The 19,442-nt window shown below is 41.5% G+C and overlaps 2 protein-coding genes across 4 annotated transcripts in view; one reads left to right on the top strand and one right to left on the bottom strand.

The window, feature by feature from the left end:
• The window catches only part of METTL14 (methyltransferase 14, N6-adenosine-methyltransferase non-catalytic subunit), a 37,853-nt gene extending 20,618 nt beyond the window's left edge, over positions 1–17,235 (bottom strand). For 2 of the 3 annotated variants that reach the window (XM_068153934.1, XM_068153935.1), the window contains exons 1-5: positions 17,146–17,235; positions 13,470–13,575; positions 13,003–13,141; positions 11,685–11,801; positions 723–892 (exon numbers count right to left, since the gene is read on the bottom strand). The gene's annotated coding sequence lies outside the window, so the exon portion shown is untranslated. Of the gene's footprint in view, positions 1–722; positions 893–6,792; positions 6,906–11,684; positions 11,802–13,002; positions 13,142–13,469; positions 13,576–17,145 lie in introns of all 3 variants that reach the window. The other variant, XM_068153933.1, reaches the window with a different exon arrangement.
• Positions 6,217–19,442, top strand: part of PRSS12 (serine protease 12) — a 32,069-nt gene continuing 18,843 nt past the window's right edge. The window contains exons 1-4 of the mRNA XM_068153932.1: positions 6,217–6,604; positions 15,286–15,424; positions 17,120–17,298; positions 17,822–17,972. Coding sequence (XP_068010033.1) covers positions 6,262–6,604; positions 15,286–15,424; positions 17,120–17,298; positions 17,822–17,972 — 812 coding nt within the window. The 5' untranslated portion in view covers positions 6,217–6,261. The remainder of the gene's footprint in view (positions 6,605–15,285; positions 15,425–17,119; positions 17,299–17,821; positions 17,973–19,442) is intronic.

Here is a 19,442-nt window from a genome sequence, read left to right as displayed (position 1 = left end):
AATTCACTTTATCCTTTCTCATTCATGGTAACAGATTCTTATGCTAATGAAGATAAATCAAATACTTGAAGGGATCATTGCATGTGTTACATGCATGCCTTCCAGTGTACTTCAGTACACTGAAGTAATTCCTGCATCCCTCTGAAACTCTGGGGAAGAAGTCTTATTAAGACTTATTAAGACCTTGCATGTATGTTGCTGCTGCATTTTATGCAGGACACTGGGAAATTTCTGCAGGAAATTTTACAAGTGCCTTGTTTCATTACTGCTAATGGGAAGGTGAGAATTGTGTTAGATGGAAGATGAAATCACACACCAATCCTGATTGACTTAATCATTCTGTGGTTTGTGATTTTCATTGCACTTGCACTCTTAGATCTAAACCAAAATGTTCCACAAAATATTAAATATTTTTAAAAAGGTGTAGCCTGGCCATTGGTGGGTTTTGTTTGTTTGTTTGGTTGGTTTGGAGTGGGTTGCTTCACCAGCAGAAGCACAGAATGAATCATGTCCAGAGGTTCCTTTAAGGGACAGGCTCAATGATCATGTACCAAACTTGAGGTGGCCAGGTTCAGAACCAAAGTTCTATTTCTTAGCAAAAATTTGTTAAGATTTTTTTTGTCAACAAATACCATTTGCCATTCCATTTCTTCTAAATATTCTTTTGGCATAATCTTGCCTCTTTAAATATCCTTATTTATAGCACAGCTACACAAACTCACCTTTCACCTAGTTCACAGGCTGTAACATACGTGATGCAGCATCTACTTCCTATTCTAAGCATCAGAAACTACAGAAGCACTTCTGTTGGACTTAGTCATGCTGGGGCACTGCTGCTCTCACACTTGAGTCTCACTCCCCACGCAGCCACATGGCATTGCACACTTGAAATCTGCAAGAGAAACATAAAAAAGTGCTTGGAGATTGTTGATGGAAACAGTATACAACACAACTTCAAACACCATCACACTGCAGCTGTGTGAGCAAGACTGTGTATTGTGCTAGTTGTATCTTCTTGGGTGTTAATGAAATAGCAGCAACAGCATGAACAAGTTTTACCCATGGTACTCCTGACTTTACATAGGGACATCACAGTGTGCAGGACTTGGGGGTGTCAGTTGGTGAAAAACTGAACATGGGACAGCAATGGTTGCTTGCAACCCCGAAGGCCAACTGTGTGTGTCCTGGGCTGCATCAAAATAAGTGTGACCAGTAGACTAAGGAAGTGATTCTGCCCCTTTAAGTCTGCTCTCGAGACCCTACCTGGTGCTCTGTGACCAGTACTGGTTTTCCCAGCATAAGAGGAACATGGAATTGCTGGAGCAGGTCCAGAGGGCTACAAAACTAATCAGAGGGATGGAACACATTCCCTATGGGGATGGGCTGGCATAGTTGGGGCTGTTCAGCCTGAAGAGAAGGCAGCCCCAGCGAGAGTTTATAGCAGCCCTATGGTGCCTGAAGGGGGCCTACATGAAAGCTGGGAAGGGACTTTTTACAAGGGCTTGTAGTGATAGGATGAGAGGGAATGAAGCTTTAGAAGAGTAGATTTAGACGAGATATCAGGAAGAAATTCTTTACAGTGAGAGTGGTGAAACACTGGAATAGGTTGCCCAGAGAGGCTGGATGGAGCCTTGAGCGACCTGGTCTAGTGGAAGGTGTCCCTGCCCATGGCAGGAGGGTTGGAACTACATTATCTTTAAGGTCCCTTCCAACCTAAATCATTCTATGCATCTGTAAATCTATGAATATTAAGAATAAGGATACATATTTAGAGAATCAGAACCTCTGGTGAACACAGAACTTTTTGTTTGTTTTCTAAACAATACTTTTCAACAAGTATCTCCACATTTCACTGTTATGCAAAAATCATAGTTTTCTGCACAAAACTGTGGCAGTGTAAAAATTATGTATAGTTACTTTGAATTTGGCAAATCTGTCTCTGTTGAAACATTTTTTTTTTTTTCTGCTCACTATATCAAACAAAAAGTATTCACCAGTTTTGCATGATTCAGTTTAGCTTTCATCATGTCTGTATAACCCAGTGTTTGTACCTATGCACCTATGTACTGTATTGTTCCAGGAAATCAAGTTTCTTATTGCTTTGTTCCAGGAAATTTGGTTTCTTATTGCCTTATATGATGAACTCAGCTTGCTATACAAGAAAATACTTAACACTTTTAAAAAGGTTTTTCTATGATCTCATTACCCTGTGCACTGTATTATGTGGTAATGGAAACCTCATCAATTACGCTGTTCAGTTACATCCTGTGTAATGCAGGGTCACCCTATGGAGCTTATGTATAATTACAGACAAAAGGCCTATTCTCTCCCGCATAAGCACAAACCCAAATTAATTTTGAGTCAGACTTGGTAGGATTTCAAATTTCTGCCACCCATGTTTGCTAAAAAGAATGATATTTATTATTAAAATTATTTTATAAGAGCACTGACTTCTGTCCTAAAATTGTTGTCTCATTACAGCACCCTTTCTATGGCCAGTTTTGCACACGGTAATCTCCTGAGTGTGAAGCCTTCCTCTGATCCTTCTGATGCTGTTAGATCTCACTCAGTGCCTACTAGGTTGTGGACATAATTTTCCCTATTGATTCCAGTGTCTGATTAGTCCCAGCATAGTTGATTATGTGAAGAAATGGCAGTAAGAAATTACTACATGGGTACGCTGAAAACAATTACATGACGTTTGGCTGTTTGGCTGCATTCTTTCTGCTTTGTACTTGCACTTATTTCCCAGGGGAATTTCTCAGATATGGCATTGCCTGAGGTCAACCCTTGCCCTGATCTCTCACAGCTACATTGAGGGAATGCAGGAGAGAATACCCTGTTTAGGGCTATCAGTGGCAATGAGACTGACTCAGGCCTTCATGTGTCAGTAGTATTTTAACTGCATCCCACCAACAGCTGGAAGTGCTCAGCTTTTCTAAAATCTATGCTGAGAGCACACTGTATGAGCTACTTAAAAATAAAGGTAAGCAGCTTTTCTGAGCACAGGAAGAGGCTAATCAGTGAATTTTGCTATTGATTAAATGAGAACAGAATTAGATTGATTCTCCAGCTGAATTTTAAATGTCTGATATTAAAGGGTTTTTAAATGAGGACTACTATTTTTGCATGTATAATCTGCACATCAGAAACCTTCACCTATTTACAGAAACCATTTACTAAAAATTAGCCCTCTGGTAACTTCTACCCTCACCCCCTCACACAGTTCATGTAAAAGCAGAGTCAGGACCAGGGAAGAACTATGCAATGCATTTACAAAGCTATTAGGATAAAGGAAGCTCATTGTGTGTTTCCTTTTAAGCCTTGCATATAGGAATAACCCAGGCTGCTGCTGTATAATGCAAGTATTTCAAATATCTCCATTTCTCAGGTACCATGAGGAAACTATACACAAAAATAGTGTGGGGGCACGGTGTGAGGGTGTGTGTGTTGGAGTGGACATATAGTTCATATTTATGAATAGTGCAGTTTCAGTTTAGGTACACTTGTAATTCTTACTGTTATTTTAGGTGTGATGTCCAAAAGAATCAAGCTTCTCAAGAACATGCTGTCTGTATCTGTAACTATTGGTTTTCTTTTCTCAGTAAATTTTGATGGTTTGTGAGAACTGTGACAGAGGCAGAAGTCACACAGACAACGAGCTTCCTACAAGCATAATAAAAGTAGTAAGGTGGCCAAGAGTGATTTTATACATGGCACCTGTAAGTGCTACAGCCAAAGGAAAAATGCAACATGAGCTCATATGGATCAAGCACAAGAGGAGCCATATGGGGGAGACACTTGTAAATGTTCCAGCCAAGACAGAAGCTGCAACCAAAGTGCAGAGCAGACATCCTGGAAAAACAAACTGCATCAGTTCCAGTATTCCTTAGAAGAGGTCTCCTCCTGCTATCCAGTGAAACTGTTATCAATATCTGGGATGGAAGCCAGACCAAACTCCTGATTTGGAAATTCTAACAAAGGAAATATTTCCTGTAGCATTAGCACACCTCACATCATACTGGAAGTTAATTTACAGTTATTAAAATAAATTAAGGATCTTGCTCCTTATACAATTACATGAAAAATGAACCAAAATGAAACAAAACAAAAGCCAACAATCTTGATAAAAATTAAAATGTTCAAGAGAGCATTTGTAGATGTGGATCATTCAACTAATACTGAACCCTATATTGGGAGGGAATTACTATGATTTTTTTTAATCTGTCTTGATGCTTCTTTTATAATTCTAGCTACTTTCAAACCTTTTATCCTGTGTAACCCCTTTTCCCCCCACCTCTTGCTTAGTACCATCTTGCAACCTCAAGCACAAACATCTCTACTCTACATAGGCAAAGGAAGTTCACTGCATGCAAGATTCCTGCTGGCCCACACACCTAGGGCAGACAAATGAGATCAGCATACATTAAGAACCAGGCTCAAAGCTTTGCCTCGAGTGTTTTGCAAGATTCATCACACTCATCTCTTCTCCTCCTCCTGTGCTGATCAGCAGAACTCTTCCTCTTCCAGGCGGGGTGGGGGAGGGGACAGGGAGAAGAGGCTTAGGTCAGAGAAAATGAAACATTGCAGTTACTGTGATGCCAAAAACATGTTTACTGGGCAATGAAGCCTTAACCAGCTAGGCTGAGCATGCTTTTAACATGCCCTTCCAAAGGATAAAAGCAACCAACTTGTCATGACAGCAACACTCCTTCAGAAAATTAAAAAATGGCCATAATGAGTTGCTTTCAGGCAAATATCTTGTACATATTCAAATATTTTGAAAACAAATTAAACTCTCACTAGTCTTGACAGTTTCTAAGGTGATGTAGATACATATCCCAGAAGAAACCTCAGAAAGGACCATCCGCGTGCTTATTTCCACGCAGAAGTGCAACTGATACATGTGACGGCATAGTTACTATGTAGCTGTAGAAACCCCAGCAGAGATTCTTGAACTTTGTGGTTAAAATACTAACTGTAATGTTGCAATAATAAATTAATTGCAGAGGACCAGAACTAAAATGACTACAGGTAATACCAAGCTCTTTAGGAGATGCTTCTCCCTAGCATTGGAGCTTCTTTGGTCTTACAAACAAAAGCTTAAATTGGTAAAGTTGTATTTTGCACTTTCTGAACGTTTTGGAGGCTGCTGAAGGAAGGATTAGTGGAGACACAAGGGATGCTGCATGGAAAGCAGAAAGTACACACTTTCTTTTATACTCTTGTCACAATGAAAGATTGTGGAAATACTGGTGTGCTCACCCAGAAACCAGAGTAACACTTCTCAGCCAAATAAATTAGAGAGGAAAAAATATCCTACGGAGAAGTGAATCTGCAGACCACATTACAGACCAACTGCCAAATAAAGGGTGTGTGCTGTGTCAGGCAGAGTGGGACTTGGCAAAGTGTGAACAGCATTGACTCAAAGGTAAATTGAAAACCAGTAACTAACCCAAACTAACAACTGAACTATTTGCGACAAAGAAACAAAACTAACTGACAGCGACCTTGGTAGAAAAGGGAAATCAGAGATGATCAGCTCATGCAGAACTCCGCGGTGGCTGGGGAAATAAGCAGATTACTATTCAGAGCACATGGGGCTGGGCTGAAGCTAAACCCTCGAAGACATTTCTCTTCACGGTATTTGTTTCCAGCCCCTTTGTTTCCCGCAGACGCGTCTGGTGCTCTCTCCATCCCTCTGCCTCCCCAGCCGCTGTGCGAGTCCGTTTAGTCCCTCGGTCCCCCGACCCGGGCCAGACTTTGCTCCTTCTGCTCCTTGTGAGGCTGTCAGAGGGCTCGGCGGAGCCGCAACTGCGGGACCAGGGCAGCGAAAAGTGGTGGCTGGTAGAGGAGCCCCAAAGTGCGAGAAAGATGCGGGGCGGGATGGGAGCCTGCGGCAGCACCGCTGGACCCGGGAGCGGCGAGAGAGCAGGAGAGAGCTCCCGGAGCCAGGCTCCAGCGGGGCGCGGTGACTAGGTCGATGCATATTCTCCTCCAAAGCCCCGCCGGGGCTGCCGGAACGGCTGCCGCACGGGGCCGGGCAGCAACCCCGCACCCCCCTCCCCGTGCCTGAGAAATCTGCGGCAGGTAGCCCCGAACGCCGCTGGCCCTGCCCCCGCAGGCAGGGGAGCCGGGGGGAGGGCGGCTGGGGTGTACGGCGTGGGGGATTAGTGGGACGCCGCGGCCCCGCCTCCCCCCCGTCCGCATCCCGGGCGCGATGAGAGGGGGAGATGGACCCAAGCCGGCGGGACTGGCACCATGACATTCGCCGGCTTCGTGGTGGCGCTGGTGATAGGGACGATCCCCGAAGCCCGCGGGCTGGGGCAGGTCTCCGCCAGCCTCCCGGACGCCCGCCCCGCACAGACGCCCGCCCCGGCCCAGCCACCCCCCGCCGGCTGCTCCAACGGGGGCTTCGCGGTGGCCCAGCGCCCCTGGCCACCGGCAGTGCCCGGCCTCCCGCGGCGGGGCACAGCGAGCCCGAAGCCGCGGGGCCGACGCAGCTCCTGCGCCCTACCCGGCGGCGGCAGCAGCGGGCGGCCCGGGTGCGTTCCCGGGGGTGGCCGGAGCCCGGCGGAGCGGGGCCGCTCTGACTGCGAGAGAGGTGAGCGGAGCGGAGGCGCGGGGCGAGCAGGGGGCGAGTCTTGGGCGGCGGAGCGCGAATTGTGTGGAGCTCCGCGGGACGGAGAGGGCACAGGGACCGGAGCATAGGCACCTCCTGCCAAAGGGACAGCAAAAGCGAGCTGTCTAAACTTTTACATCAGCAGCTATCTCGGAAAGCGAAGGTGCTACCTGGGTTTATCCCGACGCTGGCGTTACAAAGCTGTGCCGTCGGTATTCTGCATGCTCTGTATTGGGCATTCCTCTTACCCTAACCGGACGCGTCTCCCTGAGAAGCACTTGATCTACAGAACAGGTAGAAAGGAAAGCAAAAGGATGCCTAACCCTCAGCATCAACGGCTCACTTAATATCTCTCGCTTCCCCCCCACCCCCCCCACCCCCCCCATCTGAGGATAATGGGGTTTTGCAAAGCAGCACTGGTGCTTGGGGATATCTCTGAAGCCAGCCAAGAGACCTGTGCTGCCCCCGCACACTCCCGGCTAAACTCAGACTTCAGTGGAAGTTTTCAGTGCACAAGGACTGAACAGCAATTTCAGCTTTCAGCCCTTGAGCAGCTGATCAGCTTTACACTTCATCAGTGTCGGCATTAAGTATATTTATGTACAGGCTGGTTTTGAATGGCTTCACGTTTTCTCCTGCAGTGCTCTGCTATTAACTCCCACTTAAATTATAATTATGTCCTGTCTACATCTATAGTAAACATGATCAAGCATAATTACTGCAAGAAAATTAAAATTCCCCTATTTGTTGTCCATCCTTTACATATTTTTAATATCACAAGGTCAACAAGGAAACTTATTATTATTATTAGCTTTGTGGAAGTTGATTTTAGGTTGTTTTGGGCTTTTATTAATTTACTTCTGGATCTCTTTAGAGGATTGTTATGCTTCTCTTCTAACAAAAGCCCTAGAATTGTATGCAAAAAAAGATAATTTGAACAATGTGCTCATTATACATATCAGTGTAAAATATCACATGAAGAGCATATGGAGGCACCAAGGTCTATACTCATCATTTCTGCATTAAAAAAGTGCAGCTTCCAAAGCTGTATTCAAGTCCAATGTTGCACTCCAGGAAGACAGAATGATGTTATGCAATACAGATGTTTCCCTGGAAAGAATACCAGGCAGCTGATGCCATAGAGAAGAAAACAGGTAACTAGATACAAACCAAAAATCCGTAAAATCCAGAAGACTTAATGCCCTTTAAGGGGTCTCAGTTTGGGAAAGGGTCCCACAGCTGCTTCTTCAGTTTAGCCCGTCATTCTTTTTTTTATCATTCTTCAGTCTGATTCCCAAAATACTTCGTGAGGGCTTGTCTAATATGTTGCAGTGAAGAAGGATGTGGCATTTTGTTGGTCTAGTCATGAGGTCTGTGGTGACAGGTTGGACTCGATGATCTTTGAGGTCTCTTCCAACCTCAGTGATACTGTGATACTATTTTATTGCTAAGCACCCAATCTTGTACTTACCTGAATTCCAGAATCCCCTCCAAGTTCAGCACAAATACGATTTAAGTAAAAAAACCCACCAATACTTGGTTTGGTTTAGCTGCATTTCTTCAGTCTTTTCAGAATGCTGAGGGCATTTTTTTTTCCCCCCAAAATGGAAATCCAGGTTAGCCCTTGCTAAGAGGAAGGACACAGATACTGAACAATAGCCAATACTTTCTAATTGAAAGGTCATCTGCTGCTCTCTGACTCAGTGGTAGAAACCCCAAACCTCTGTCCCAAAGCATTTGTGGAAAGCACTGGAGAGTGTGTGAGATGGCTGAAGGTGGAACATGGACATAAATCCAGCCATTTGCTCAGAAATAAACATTGTTCTAATATTTGCCCTGCAGTATCTGCCTTTCTTACGAAAAGCAAATAAATATAAGGAAGATAATGGTGCCGTTTATACCCAAAGAAGGATAGACCATTCAGAGAGAAACTTACTACACTGTTGCTTAAGGACATGTGCTGAGGAAGCCCATGCTCAGTTATTAGGCACCTGCAGTAGCTAAATGCAATGCCATGTTCAAAGCCTTAACTGTAAATCTCCTGGCTTTCCCAGCTTAAATATTAAGACTTATCTGCAAAGTTACTGGGCTATACTTTGTGCATGTCTATATATTAAACTGCTTCATATTTAAATATTAACAATGAAAAATTACAGGAAAAGTGCCTTTGCAATTATGCTACGTGGAACCAGTCTAAAATTAGTTTTGTAGCTCAAAATAAGATTTTTGTGTTTAATTTTGTTCCAAAATTAGAGACATCTGGGTAATATTATTTATTTGCCTTGAAAGCAAGTAAACCAAATATAAATATATATAAATTACCATGATTAACCAAGGAAATTGTAGAGGAAAATGAATGAGTATGGGAGTACTCTGTACACAGAGCCAGTGTAACTCCAGCAGAATGAAGTATTTTAGCTACCGCTATTAACAACTTACCTGTAACATACTCAGTCTTCAAAGAAGAGGCCTACCTTAGTATGTAAAAGAGGGTTTACTATTTTTCTTTATTTTACAAAAGGGGGAAACAATGAAAGAGAGGTTAAGTGTCTTTGCCAGAGGTCACACCACCAATCAGTGGCAGAATTGAAAACAAAACACCCCACTCCAGAATGGCCAGATTGTGGACTATTTCCATTTAAATTGCTTTTATCACAGGGTAATTCCACTAGTACCAATCAAATAATGCTTCACTGAACCTTTGTGAGAGAAAAACCAAGCCTCTGGCTTGTAGTCTAGACATTAGATTCTTCTCCCCACCTGTTATACTAAAGCGCAGCCAGTTGATGGAAGGTCTTTTGGGAACTGGGACTTCTTAATAGCAGGTTAAAGAAAAAAAATTATGAAAATTAAACATGAGTGTCTGCTTTTCCTTCTAAGCTCTTCTGGAACCATTCCTATTACAGCGGCCCAGCATGAGCCTCCTCATGTTCTACAGCTCTGTACCCCATAAGACAACTGCAATGCTTTAGAGCCTGTTACCTTCCTAACACTTCCCTTTATCTTTTCAAAGCCTTAACCCATTGGTCAATCTCCCTGCTGCAGAGGAACCAATTCAGCACATTACACACTCAGAACATGCAATATTTATGTTTATATTGCATATGCAATATTTATATTTATGCTTGGGTATGCAAACCTGCTATTTGCTAAAGTTCTCTAGATGGGTCTTGAAAAGTACTTCTGATGGATCATATTTTTTTTTTTTTCAAGGTTAAAATACCAGGAGAAATTAATTTTATTTTTGGACCTAGGAAAGTGATGGACAACAGAATTTACTGATCAATGTGAGCATCATCCATAATTTTGCTCAAATCAGGAGGATTAATTTCTTTAATTTTAGCCAGGCCTGATCTTGAAAGGGTAGAAAAGTTTCAGTTTATCTGAACAGGTGTTAGGTTTGACCTATACTACAAGTACAGGTACAAGCCCTTCATGCAAACTGATGCATTAGTTTCGTAAAGAAACTGGGACAGACTCTCTTATGTGTATTATGCATGATCCACTGCTTTTCTGAAGTACTATGAGTTACAGTGTGGTTAGATGGGACATACAGGGTGTATCACTGGCAGACCCTCACACTTTGTGTCAATTTAGACCTACTTAACTGCCTCCATGGCAACCGTGATAGAATAGAATAGAATAGAATAGAATAGAATAGAATAGAATAGAATAGACCAGACCAGGTTGGAAAAGACCTTTGAGATCATCAAGTCCAACCTATCATCCAACACTGTCTTATCAACTAAACCATGGCACCAAGTGCCCCATCCAGTCTCTTCCTAAACACCTCCAGTGATGGTGACTCCACCACCTCCCTGGGCAGCACATTCCAGTGACCAATCACTCTTTCTATGAAGAACTTCTTCCTAACATCCAGCCTAAACCTCCCCTGGCACAGCTTGAGACTGTCTTATTCTGATGCTGGTTACATAGGAGAAGAGACCAACCCCCACCTGGCTACAACCTCCCTTCAAGTAGTTGTAGAGAGCAATAAGGTCTTCCTCTTCTTCAGGCTAAGCAATCCCAGCTCCCTCAGCCTCTCCTCATAGGATTTGTGCTCCAAACCCCTCACCAGCTTTGTTGCCCTTCTCTGGATGCATTGTATCAATGCAGGGCCTTTTTGTGTTACTATCTCATGCTGAAACAGCTTGGAAATTTATTGTTATAGAGACGTCCAAATTTCAAAATTCTGTTGCTTTGCTTTAAATCTGTACTGAGAGCCCAGCACCAGGGTGAAAGGCACAGGCAACCTCTCCTTCTGATCCCTCTTTTCCAAATCTACATTTAGAGCCAAAGAATAAACCTTTGGACACAGGTGCTCACGAAGAAACCACTGGCCCACCTTTAGGCAACACCACAAACCCCAGAGCTGCAGCATATAGGCAAACATATGGCAGAAGTGGATTTCTACTCTATTTGCAAGTCAGCCACACACAGTAACAAGGCTTATTCTCAGTGAACTGCAGAAAGTGAAACAGGGTTTGAAGTTACCCACCATCTCTGGAGGTGAGAATGGTATAACGAAACAGGCCAAGCACAACAGCACAATTCCTTTGAAGCTCTTCTGCTTTTTTGGAGTTAATTAAAAGTTGGCTGAGAGGTTTTCCTCTCCTGTTCTTCCTGTGTGTCTCATCTTAAGCCTATATGGCAGGTGCTGCAGAGCAAGTCTCAGCAGCACCCGCTGGATACCCTTACTTCCTTGCATGTGCAAGTATAACTTAATCTCTTTTAAACAGTGATAGCAGATGGGAAAGACTCTGACTTGGGCAGACACCAGGGCAACTAAAATTACCCAACTGTATGTAAACAACATAAGCTGACCGTCTGTAACCTTGGCTAGAACGTAGTTAGAAGAAACACAGATATTTTTCGAGTGTGTATAAATGTTGGGAGTTTCTGTCAAGACAATGTTGTATTCTTCAGTATAGACCTGAATTAAGTCCATTGGGAGACCACAGTATGTGACCTAGAGCTGCCTAGTAGGCTCCCTTTGTGGTCCTGTGCCCTTGTTTTTCATTTTCAGGGAGTCAGTTCTCTCCTCACCCTTTCTCTTACCAACCTGTGATGAGGAGGGCATGAGAGCCATGAGCAGGATCCCACATGCTCGCCGCTGTTGAGCTTGGTGTTGAGGCAGTGAAGATCTGATCAGCACTTCCAGCAGAGGATTGACACTATACTGAGTTGGGAGAGAGGGAAAAGAGTGTGAGTTTCTTAGAGCACTGCATAAAAACCAGAGTAGATATTACTGCATAAGCTCTACTCCCATCAGCAACTAAAAGAGCTGAAATCTTATAGCTTAAAAAATGGAGATGTTACCATATCTACAACTCCAGAAACCTAGAGCCTCCATGTGCTTAAGCCAGACCTGTTTTCTAAGAAGTATTTCAGATGCTTTTCTCTAGAGTTTCTGGTGCCTTAGGGGAAGCATGGAAGGAAGCCCCTTGGGCACAGGTGTTGAGATGCCATAGGGGCTTGAGGTGTTAAAATATAATAGTAGGAGACCTAATCAGTTAAATTAATCCGCTTCTAATCCTGCTAAATATTAGTTTTCTTGTTGCCTGTCAAGTGAAAGAGTGTTTCCTGGTCATTTTAACAATGCAAATACTGATTATATTGCAGTTAAAATATTAACACACTCTTTTATAACAAAGACTCGATCATGAATAATATAGACACGTGGTGATACAGCATAAACATACATCATAGTAGATGATGCTGGTCGTCTTGCAATTCCCTATGACCAGTTTGCATATGAAACACAGATTTATGTTTCATTGTGAAGTAAGAGGTCTAGCTACTATAAAGAAAAAAAAAGCTACTGACATGAAGTCTATATTTTAAAGTTTATGTTTGTAATGTTTTAGGAAGTATCCATGTTACTGTAACTAATGCATCTCTTGATCCAGTAACTCAACTCCCAGGGAATGGAATATTGCAAGGTATTGAGTAAACAACAGGGAAATAATTTTCTCATTAGTATGCTCTTTGATTTGCTTGGTACATAATCATGACTGGTCATATGATACAGATTGATACATACTTCAAAGTGTTTATGAAATACTGAGCTGGAAACAAGAGTGGACAAAGAAAAAATATGTTTGAGATATTAACCTTTCCTAAGGGTTTCAATTCTTATTTTTCTTTAAAAACAGTGGGTTTACTTATTGGTTTGCTTGAGGACAGAATGCTGGATTTTGCCTTGGATGGTTTAGGTAGATAGATGTAGATACCAACACTGTTCTATGAGGAGAGGAGCGAGTCAATGCAATCAGTGTGTTAGAATTATTGTACTGTATTGTACCAGATACTCAGTTAAATCTATTAAACAGATTAACCATCTGAAAATCAAGAATAGTTGAAATTTGTTCCAAAATTACCTTCAGTGATCTTCTCGTGTGTTTTCTCTTCTGTATGACTGAATCTGGTTCTTCATTGTATTTTCTTATGAGATGAACACGGGTCACTTAATGAAAGCTACTTCACAAAACATGGGTGTTTCTATGCACAGCTGTCCATCTACAGGAAAAAAGCAAACCAAAATATTTTGTTGAATTCTTTAACAATCCTCATTTATTGCCTCTGTACATGTCTTTTCCTACAGGCACATGGAAATCAGGTACACTCCCCTCCAGTCACTTTCCTTTCCTTACCAACTGGTACCAGTAGTGTGTTTTCCCATTTTAACAGGGACGAGAAGTCACTGGGGGCTCTTTAGGGGAGTGGGTGGCTAGGCACAGGCTGTTTTGTTTGAAAGGCATGGAGTTCTCACTGTGGACATGAACCACTGAACAAACTTCTTTCCTGAAGCTTCTATGAGAGATGCAAAGGATTTCAGATCACTTACATTTCAATTACTGGGAAGAGAGTTGCTGATGTACAGAAGTTATCACTTGTGGTATCTTTTGCTCTGTGTACATGAATGAATTCTTCCACTCTTGTCACTGGGAATTCTGTAAATACAGAAAGAGGCCATGGAGACTTAGAGGAGAATTTTATTCTTCAAGTGCTCACTCAAATATTTGAATAGAAATGTTGTGTAATGTGTACTCAGGAAATGCTGTAGGTGACATGTAAGCACTCATGTACAAAAATAAACTTATTTTTGGAGATGACATCTTCAAAATTGCTTTCTGGCATGTCAGGAATCAGTGTGCTATGACTGCAGTTGATGTTTCAAGTGAAAATAATAGTCTATAAAAACAGTCTCGTGAGGCCCAGGAATAAACAAAATTCCAGCCTCTGTCTGTATGTGACAGAAAAACACAGAGGAGAATTGTAAAGACAGATAAAGGATATGCAACATGTCTCCAATAGTTATAATTAACTCATTAATGATCCCCTTATTTGGAATGATAGCTCACTCTGTAACATGAGTCGAATAAATTTTGTTTGCAATTTACTGCACAGTAAGTTACTGCTGAGAAAGTAAATAGGAGGCAAAAAGGAACACACAAACCCAAGTTTGAGGTTAATTAATTCCTCCAGTTATTTGGCAGTCGTTTAGCTTCATAGTTTTACACAAGATACTGAACTAAATTAAACTAGGACACAATCTGAGTGCAAGCTGAGAAGAAAAAGTAGATCTAGCTGCTATTGATGTTGTTGTTATTATTATTATTATTATTATTATTAACACATACATGAACACATATACAATGAAATGCAGGCACAAACATTGACTGTTTTCTTCCATTGCTGAACACCTTGCAAGCTGGATGATGGTGCAGCTTCTGATTTTAAGTAGATCACAGAACAGGGACAGATGGATTAACTGAGATTTCAGGCAATACTAATGCATGCAATTAGGCTGTATTTGATAATTTAGCAACAATGTATTCTTTCTTGTTGAACTCTGAGCTATGTTGTGACTGTTCTGCTGCTGCAGAGTTAGAGCTACCACCAGCTTTTCCCCACTTTGACCAGTAGCACTTGGCTACCGGCAGGAGCAGATGCATCGGGCATCTCCACTAAACTACTGCTGTAAAAAAATGCAACTTCTATTAATTTACTTGGATTTCTGTGTAGTGCAGCTCTCAAGAAGCAGACACTTTCTTCACTCCTTTTGGATGATTCTTGACAAATTTAGCTTGTCTGGGAATTTGGTAAAGACCTCTCATGAATTAATAGAACTACATCCAACGTTTTTCTGTCTAAGAACAAGTATGAACAAATGCATTCTTTGGCTAAAATAAACTGCTGATATACATGACATGCATAATGTTACATGGGTCAGAGCAAAAGCTATGCAATCCTTGTGGCTGTTTTCTGATTCCCTGAAGTTGGATGGAATTATGTGGAAGATAAATGTATAGCACTTTCTCTATATATACACACACACTTTTAAAATAAACATTCCAATATTTATGTGTATTCTATACATACTTGTACCATCAGAAGGATCAGAAATGAGTGAAAGAAGTGTAAGAAGCAAAATGTATTCCTCATGTAACAAATATGGTTATCTTTTGTACATCACTGTATAGGAATGTTAAATGTGTCAGAGAGCTTCTTAGAAGCTGCTCTCCCAAAAAGCACAAAGATGGTAATACACGAACTCCCTCTGCAGAGGGAAAATCAGGTACAGAGCCCTTCCTAAGGGATACATTAATTAAGCAATGGGCTATCTTGGGGGCTTATTGTTTTTTAATTTTCTTAACTAGGGTCAGTACGACTCCAGAGTGGTAAAAATGAGTTTGAAGGTACAGTGGAGGTTTATTTGAATGGAATCTGGGGAACAATCTGTGGAAGCCACTGGGACAATAATGATGCAACGGTCATATGTCGCCAGCTTGCCCTTGGGTAAGTTTCAGTGAGTAAAAAACAGTCACCTTACTTTCATGATGTTTAAGTATAAAGGACATTCTATTTTGCACATCCTGAACGCTTTTTGTGTTTGGGGATTGTTTTTTTCTGTTTGAAAGTTGCCAAATGCTGCCGCTGTTCTTCCCAGAATCCTTCATTTCCTTCAATTGTGTTGTACTTCAGAGAGGTTGCTGCGAATGTCAGTATTTAATTTGAAAGCTGCATTGCTTTCAGAATGGAGTTAATGAACAGGACCTTTTAACATAATTTAGTTATTAAACTCCAGATAAAACCCATAGTGATACTGCAATTGCAACAGTAAGATAAAACTCAGGTAAGAAAGAAGAGGCCTATAGCCAAAGGGAGTTTTAAAAATAAAAAGCAATCTCAGCTGCTAAAAAACCAGTGCTGTTTCAAGTTAGCAACCATATTGCTTGAATATTCCCCTCAGCACTCCATTCAGTTTGCACTGTCTCAATAAGCCACAAAGTATGTCTGGCTTTATTGCTCTTCTAACGTTTCTTGCAGTCACATACCAAAGCAGTGATTTGCCACAAGCAGTAAGGGGCTTCTATAGCATACTTGCAATCTGACATTCCTAATGATTATTCTACTTTTTAAGACTGCTAGCCAGAACTAAACCTAAGCTGGTTTATAATGTTCAGTACTAATCTGGACACACCAAGCCAACTTATAAAAATATATGAGGATTAGATGAGATAAAAGTTCAGCCATCTGGAGGCTTTGATTTTGCTTATGACTTCAGCTGTATACATGCAATGTCTCCTTTACTCATTTTCATTTAAGTTCTTTTTGCCTTCCATACCCTAAACATTGCAGTTAAACAAGACCTCTGTTAGCAAAATAATTCAGTGATTAGGGTGAATGGGTTTGTCTTTTCAACAGAAATGGCTTAAACCTGAATGCAGGACAAAAAGCCCGTTGGAAATGGTAATTGAAAGTTTTCTGTTATGTTTGGCAGAAATTTGGACCTGTACTACAAAGTGAACTCACCAAGTGTTACTAGTGCTTTTCAGGTGCTTCCATCTCTCTGATACATTGATTTTACAGAATTTGAGCTTTGGTTTTAATTTTAATTTTGTTAGGCATTATATGGAAGAAAAGATGGCTCAATAATTGTTGCTGTAGATACAGTACAGAAAGGAAAGAAAGCTGCTTATAAATGTTTCGCATGGATGGGAATGGCTGAATGGAGAATATAGGACATGGGCCTGATCGAACAGAGTATGAGGTGGTTTCATTCATGGTCACACCATATGTTATGACATGTGCATGGGCAGAGCATTAGTAATGATTGAATGTAGTAAAGGGGAGGATAAGGGTGAAAGGCTTGTTAGCATGACCTCTCCTTGAAGTATAGCTGCAGTGGGACTCACTTATGGGCTGTGGACTGTTGATTTTTGTAGTCAGGAACAGGGAGGACAGGCATATAGCTGGCCCTGCAGCAGCATAGGCCATTGTACTAGAGTATCCCACAAAAAAATGGTGAGAACTGGCTCACATCTGTTACTTTTCTTTATGCAGAAGACAATGCAGAGCTGTATGAAAATGTGATGAATTTACTCTGCTGTAGAAAGTCTTTCATTTTCTGCTCCAAGATTTATACAAGACAAAATGTTCCACTTCCCCACCTCCCACTCTAATATCCTATCCTGATTTTTCTTCTTACAGTGAAAAAGGTACAGCAAAACACATACCATTTTCTGGACTGGGCCTTATTCCTGTTTACTGGAGTGAAGTGCGTTGTCGTGGTGATGAGGAAAATATACTGCTATGTGAAAAAGACATCTGGCAGGATGGAACATGTCCTCAAAAAATGGCAGCTGCTGTCACATGTAGCTCTTCCCTGGGTAAAGAAAATACATATGGTTTGGTTAACTCCTTCCCTTATCTAAATACAAGTAGTAATAATTACTCATTATTGAATTAGAAAAAAATATTAAGACTTTTTGAAACAGGAAGTTAAACAGATTGAATCATTGCATCACAAACTGAAATCCCTCTGTGCTGTGTAAGCAGCAACAAGGGACAAGCCTAAACAGAGACAATTTTGCCCTGACTAGTAGAGCTGCAGCTTTCCTGACTGTAGTACTTGGCCTTACAGCCCCAAGTATCTGTGAGTGCTCTGATACTTCAGTAACTCCACATCAGTATGGTTACTTGTCTCTATAATATTCTTCAGCTACTGAGAGTGGACCTTAGGGGAACTCATTTCTAAGAATTTCAATTTCAGGTTTTCCATCTAACTAGAAGAAATAAAGTGTGATTCTTGAGTGATGTCAGACACACCAATAAGCCATCATTTTTCTTTACTACCAAAATAACATTTTGGTAAATAAGTGACCTTTTCCTATATTCTGTGTTTGATCACAGCCCCTGTCTTTACTCCGATCCGGCTGGCTGGTGGGACCAACACTCATGAAGGACGAGTAGAAGTCTACCATGCTGGCCAGTGGGGAACTGTCTGTGATGATCAGTGGGATGATGCAGATGCTGAAGTTGTCTGTCGGCAGCTTGGCCTTGGGTTTGTTTTTCTACATATTTTCTACTCCAGCAGCAAAGCAGGAGAGATACATAGCTTGGAGCTATGTCAAAAGATGCTCCCTTAAAATCACACTGACACTTTGAAGCAGTACCTAAGTTTGTTTATAGAAGGTTCAGGTACAATGCCATTACTTTCAACTTCCTGAAACTTTGATTTATAGGATCTGGTTTTCAGTGGCATATGATAGAGGCAATTTTGTCTGTAGAACAAAGGATTTGTTTTGAAAGAAATACTTTCCAGTGAAAACTCAGTACAATTTCAGTGAAGTTTCAGGGACGAACCACGGGTGAAGAAAAGGAAGTTGCCTTGACTGTTAAAATCCTTACATCCATTTCACTGAGGAGTCTAAGAGCCTCCTCGCTTTGGAGTAAGAGCACTGCCCTATCAGAAAGGATGCTGTTTGGCATCCCTGTGAGAATCTCTCAAGCTATAAGTCATGAGTCTCTGAAGATATTTGCATATACTGAGTAGAGGTCTGTTTGAAGTTTTGACAGTTAAGCTTATCAGCAATTCTGTCTGAACTAAGCATGGTCCATAACACAGTCAGAGCAGAACAGGATTTTCTTGTTCCTCCTCTGAACAGCTGGGGGGGATTTTGATACCACAAATAAGATAAGTAGTCAGTATTTGAAGAAAGATGCTGCAGAAGTGGGAGGTAAAGAGAACTGCTGGACCAGAGAGGAAGGAGATGGGGACACTGGGATGAAAGGCCAGATGGGTTGAAGAGGGAGAGAGCTAGGAGCAAGGCACAGAGAAGACCCAAGGAGGAGAAGGGGATTATGCCTGAGATGGACTAGATAAGAACTAAGTAGGTCAGTGCAAAGGAGACTGGAACAAAACTCACCTGTCAACCCTGCTGGGATTATGATGAAGTGGCACTGAAGGCAGCAAGATTTGTGACATTAATGGGTAGCTCCCAGAGTGTACTTGTAAAGTTGAAACTGAGGCCTTGGACTGCTACTTCCATACAAATCAGCTCAAAAGAATGAGAAATGTGCAGTGTTTTACAAGTTTCTAGATCTCCTGGTGAGCCACATGGGAATCAACATGCTCCTCTAACACTGTATTTTCATTTTCCCCCAGTTTATTTTACGCTGTATTTCTATATTATTGTACATTTACAATTGGGAATGCCTAACGACAAGTCTATCTTCTTACAGGCTTTTCTGCTTTTGAATTGAGCCACTAATAGTGAGTTTGGGGAATTACCAAGCTATGCATTACATTTCTGTACACTAATGACAAATGTTATGCTCTTAACATGCCTTCTTACTGATTATACTAAGACATTTGATTACTTATATTTAACGTTCATAAACTGCAGTCCTGAGATGTGATTAGATGCGTCTAATTTTATTCATTTTTCTGAATAAATAAATGGTATTAATATGGTGCCAAATATTTTTTAAATATGTCTAGAGATTTATATAATTTCTCAAGTAATCAAGA

The sequence above is a fragment of the Melanerpes formicivorus genome, unplaced genomic scaffold, assembly GCF_026170545.1.
Source record: "Melanerpes formicivorus ecotype bairdi unplaced genomic scaffold, bMelFor1.0.p_v2 SCAF_27, whole genome shotgun sequence".
Lineage (NCBI taxonomy): Eukaryota > Metazoa > Chordata > Aves > Piciformes > Picidae > Melanerpes > Melanerpes formicivorus.
This window is presented reverse-complemented; position numbering and strand designations above follow the sequence as displayed.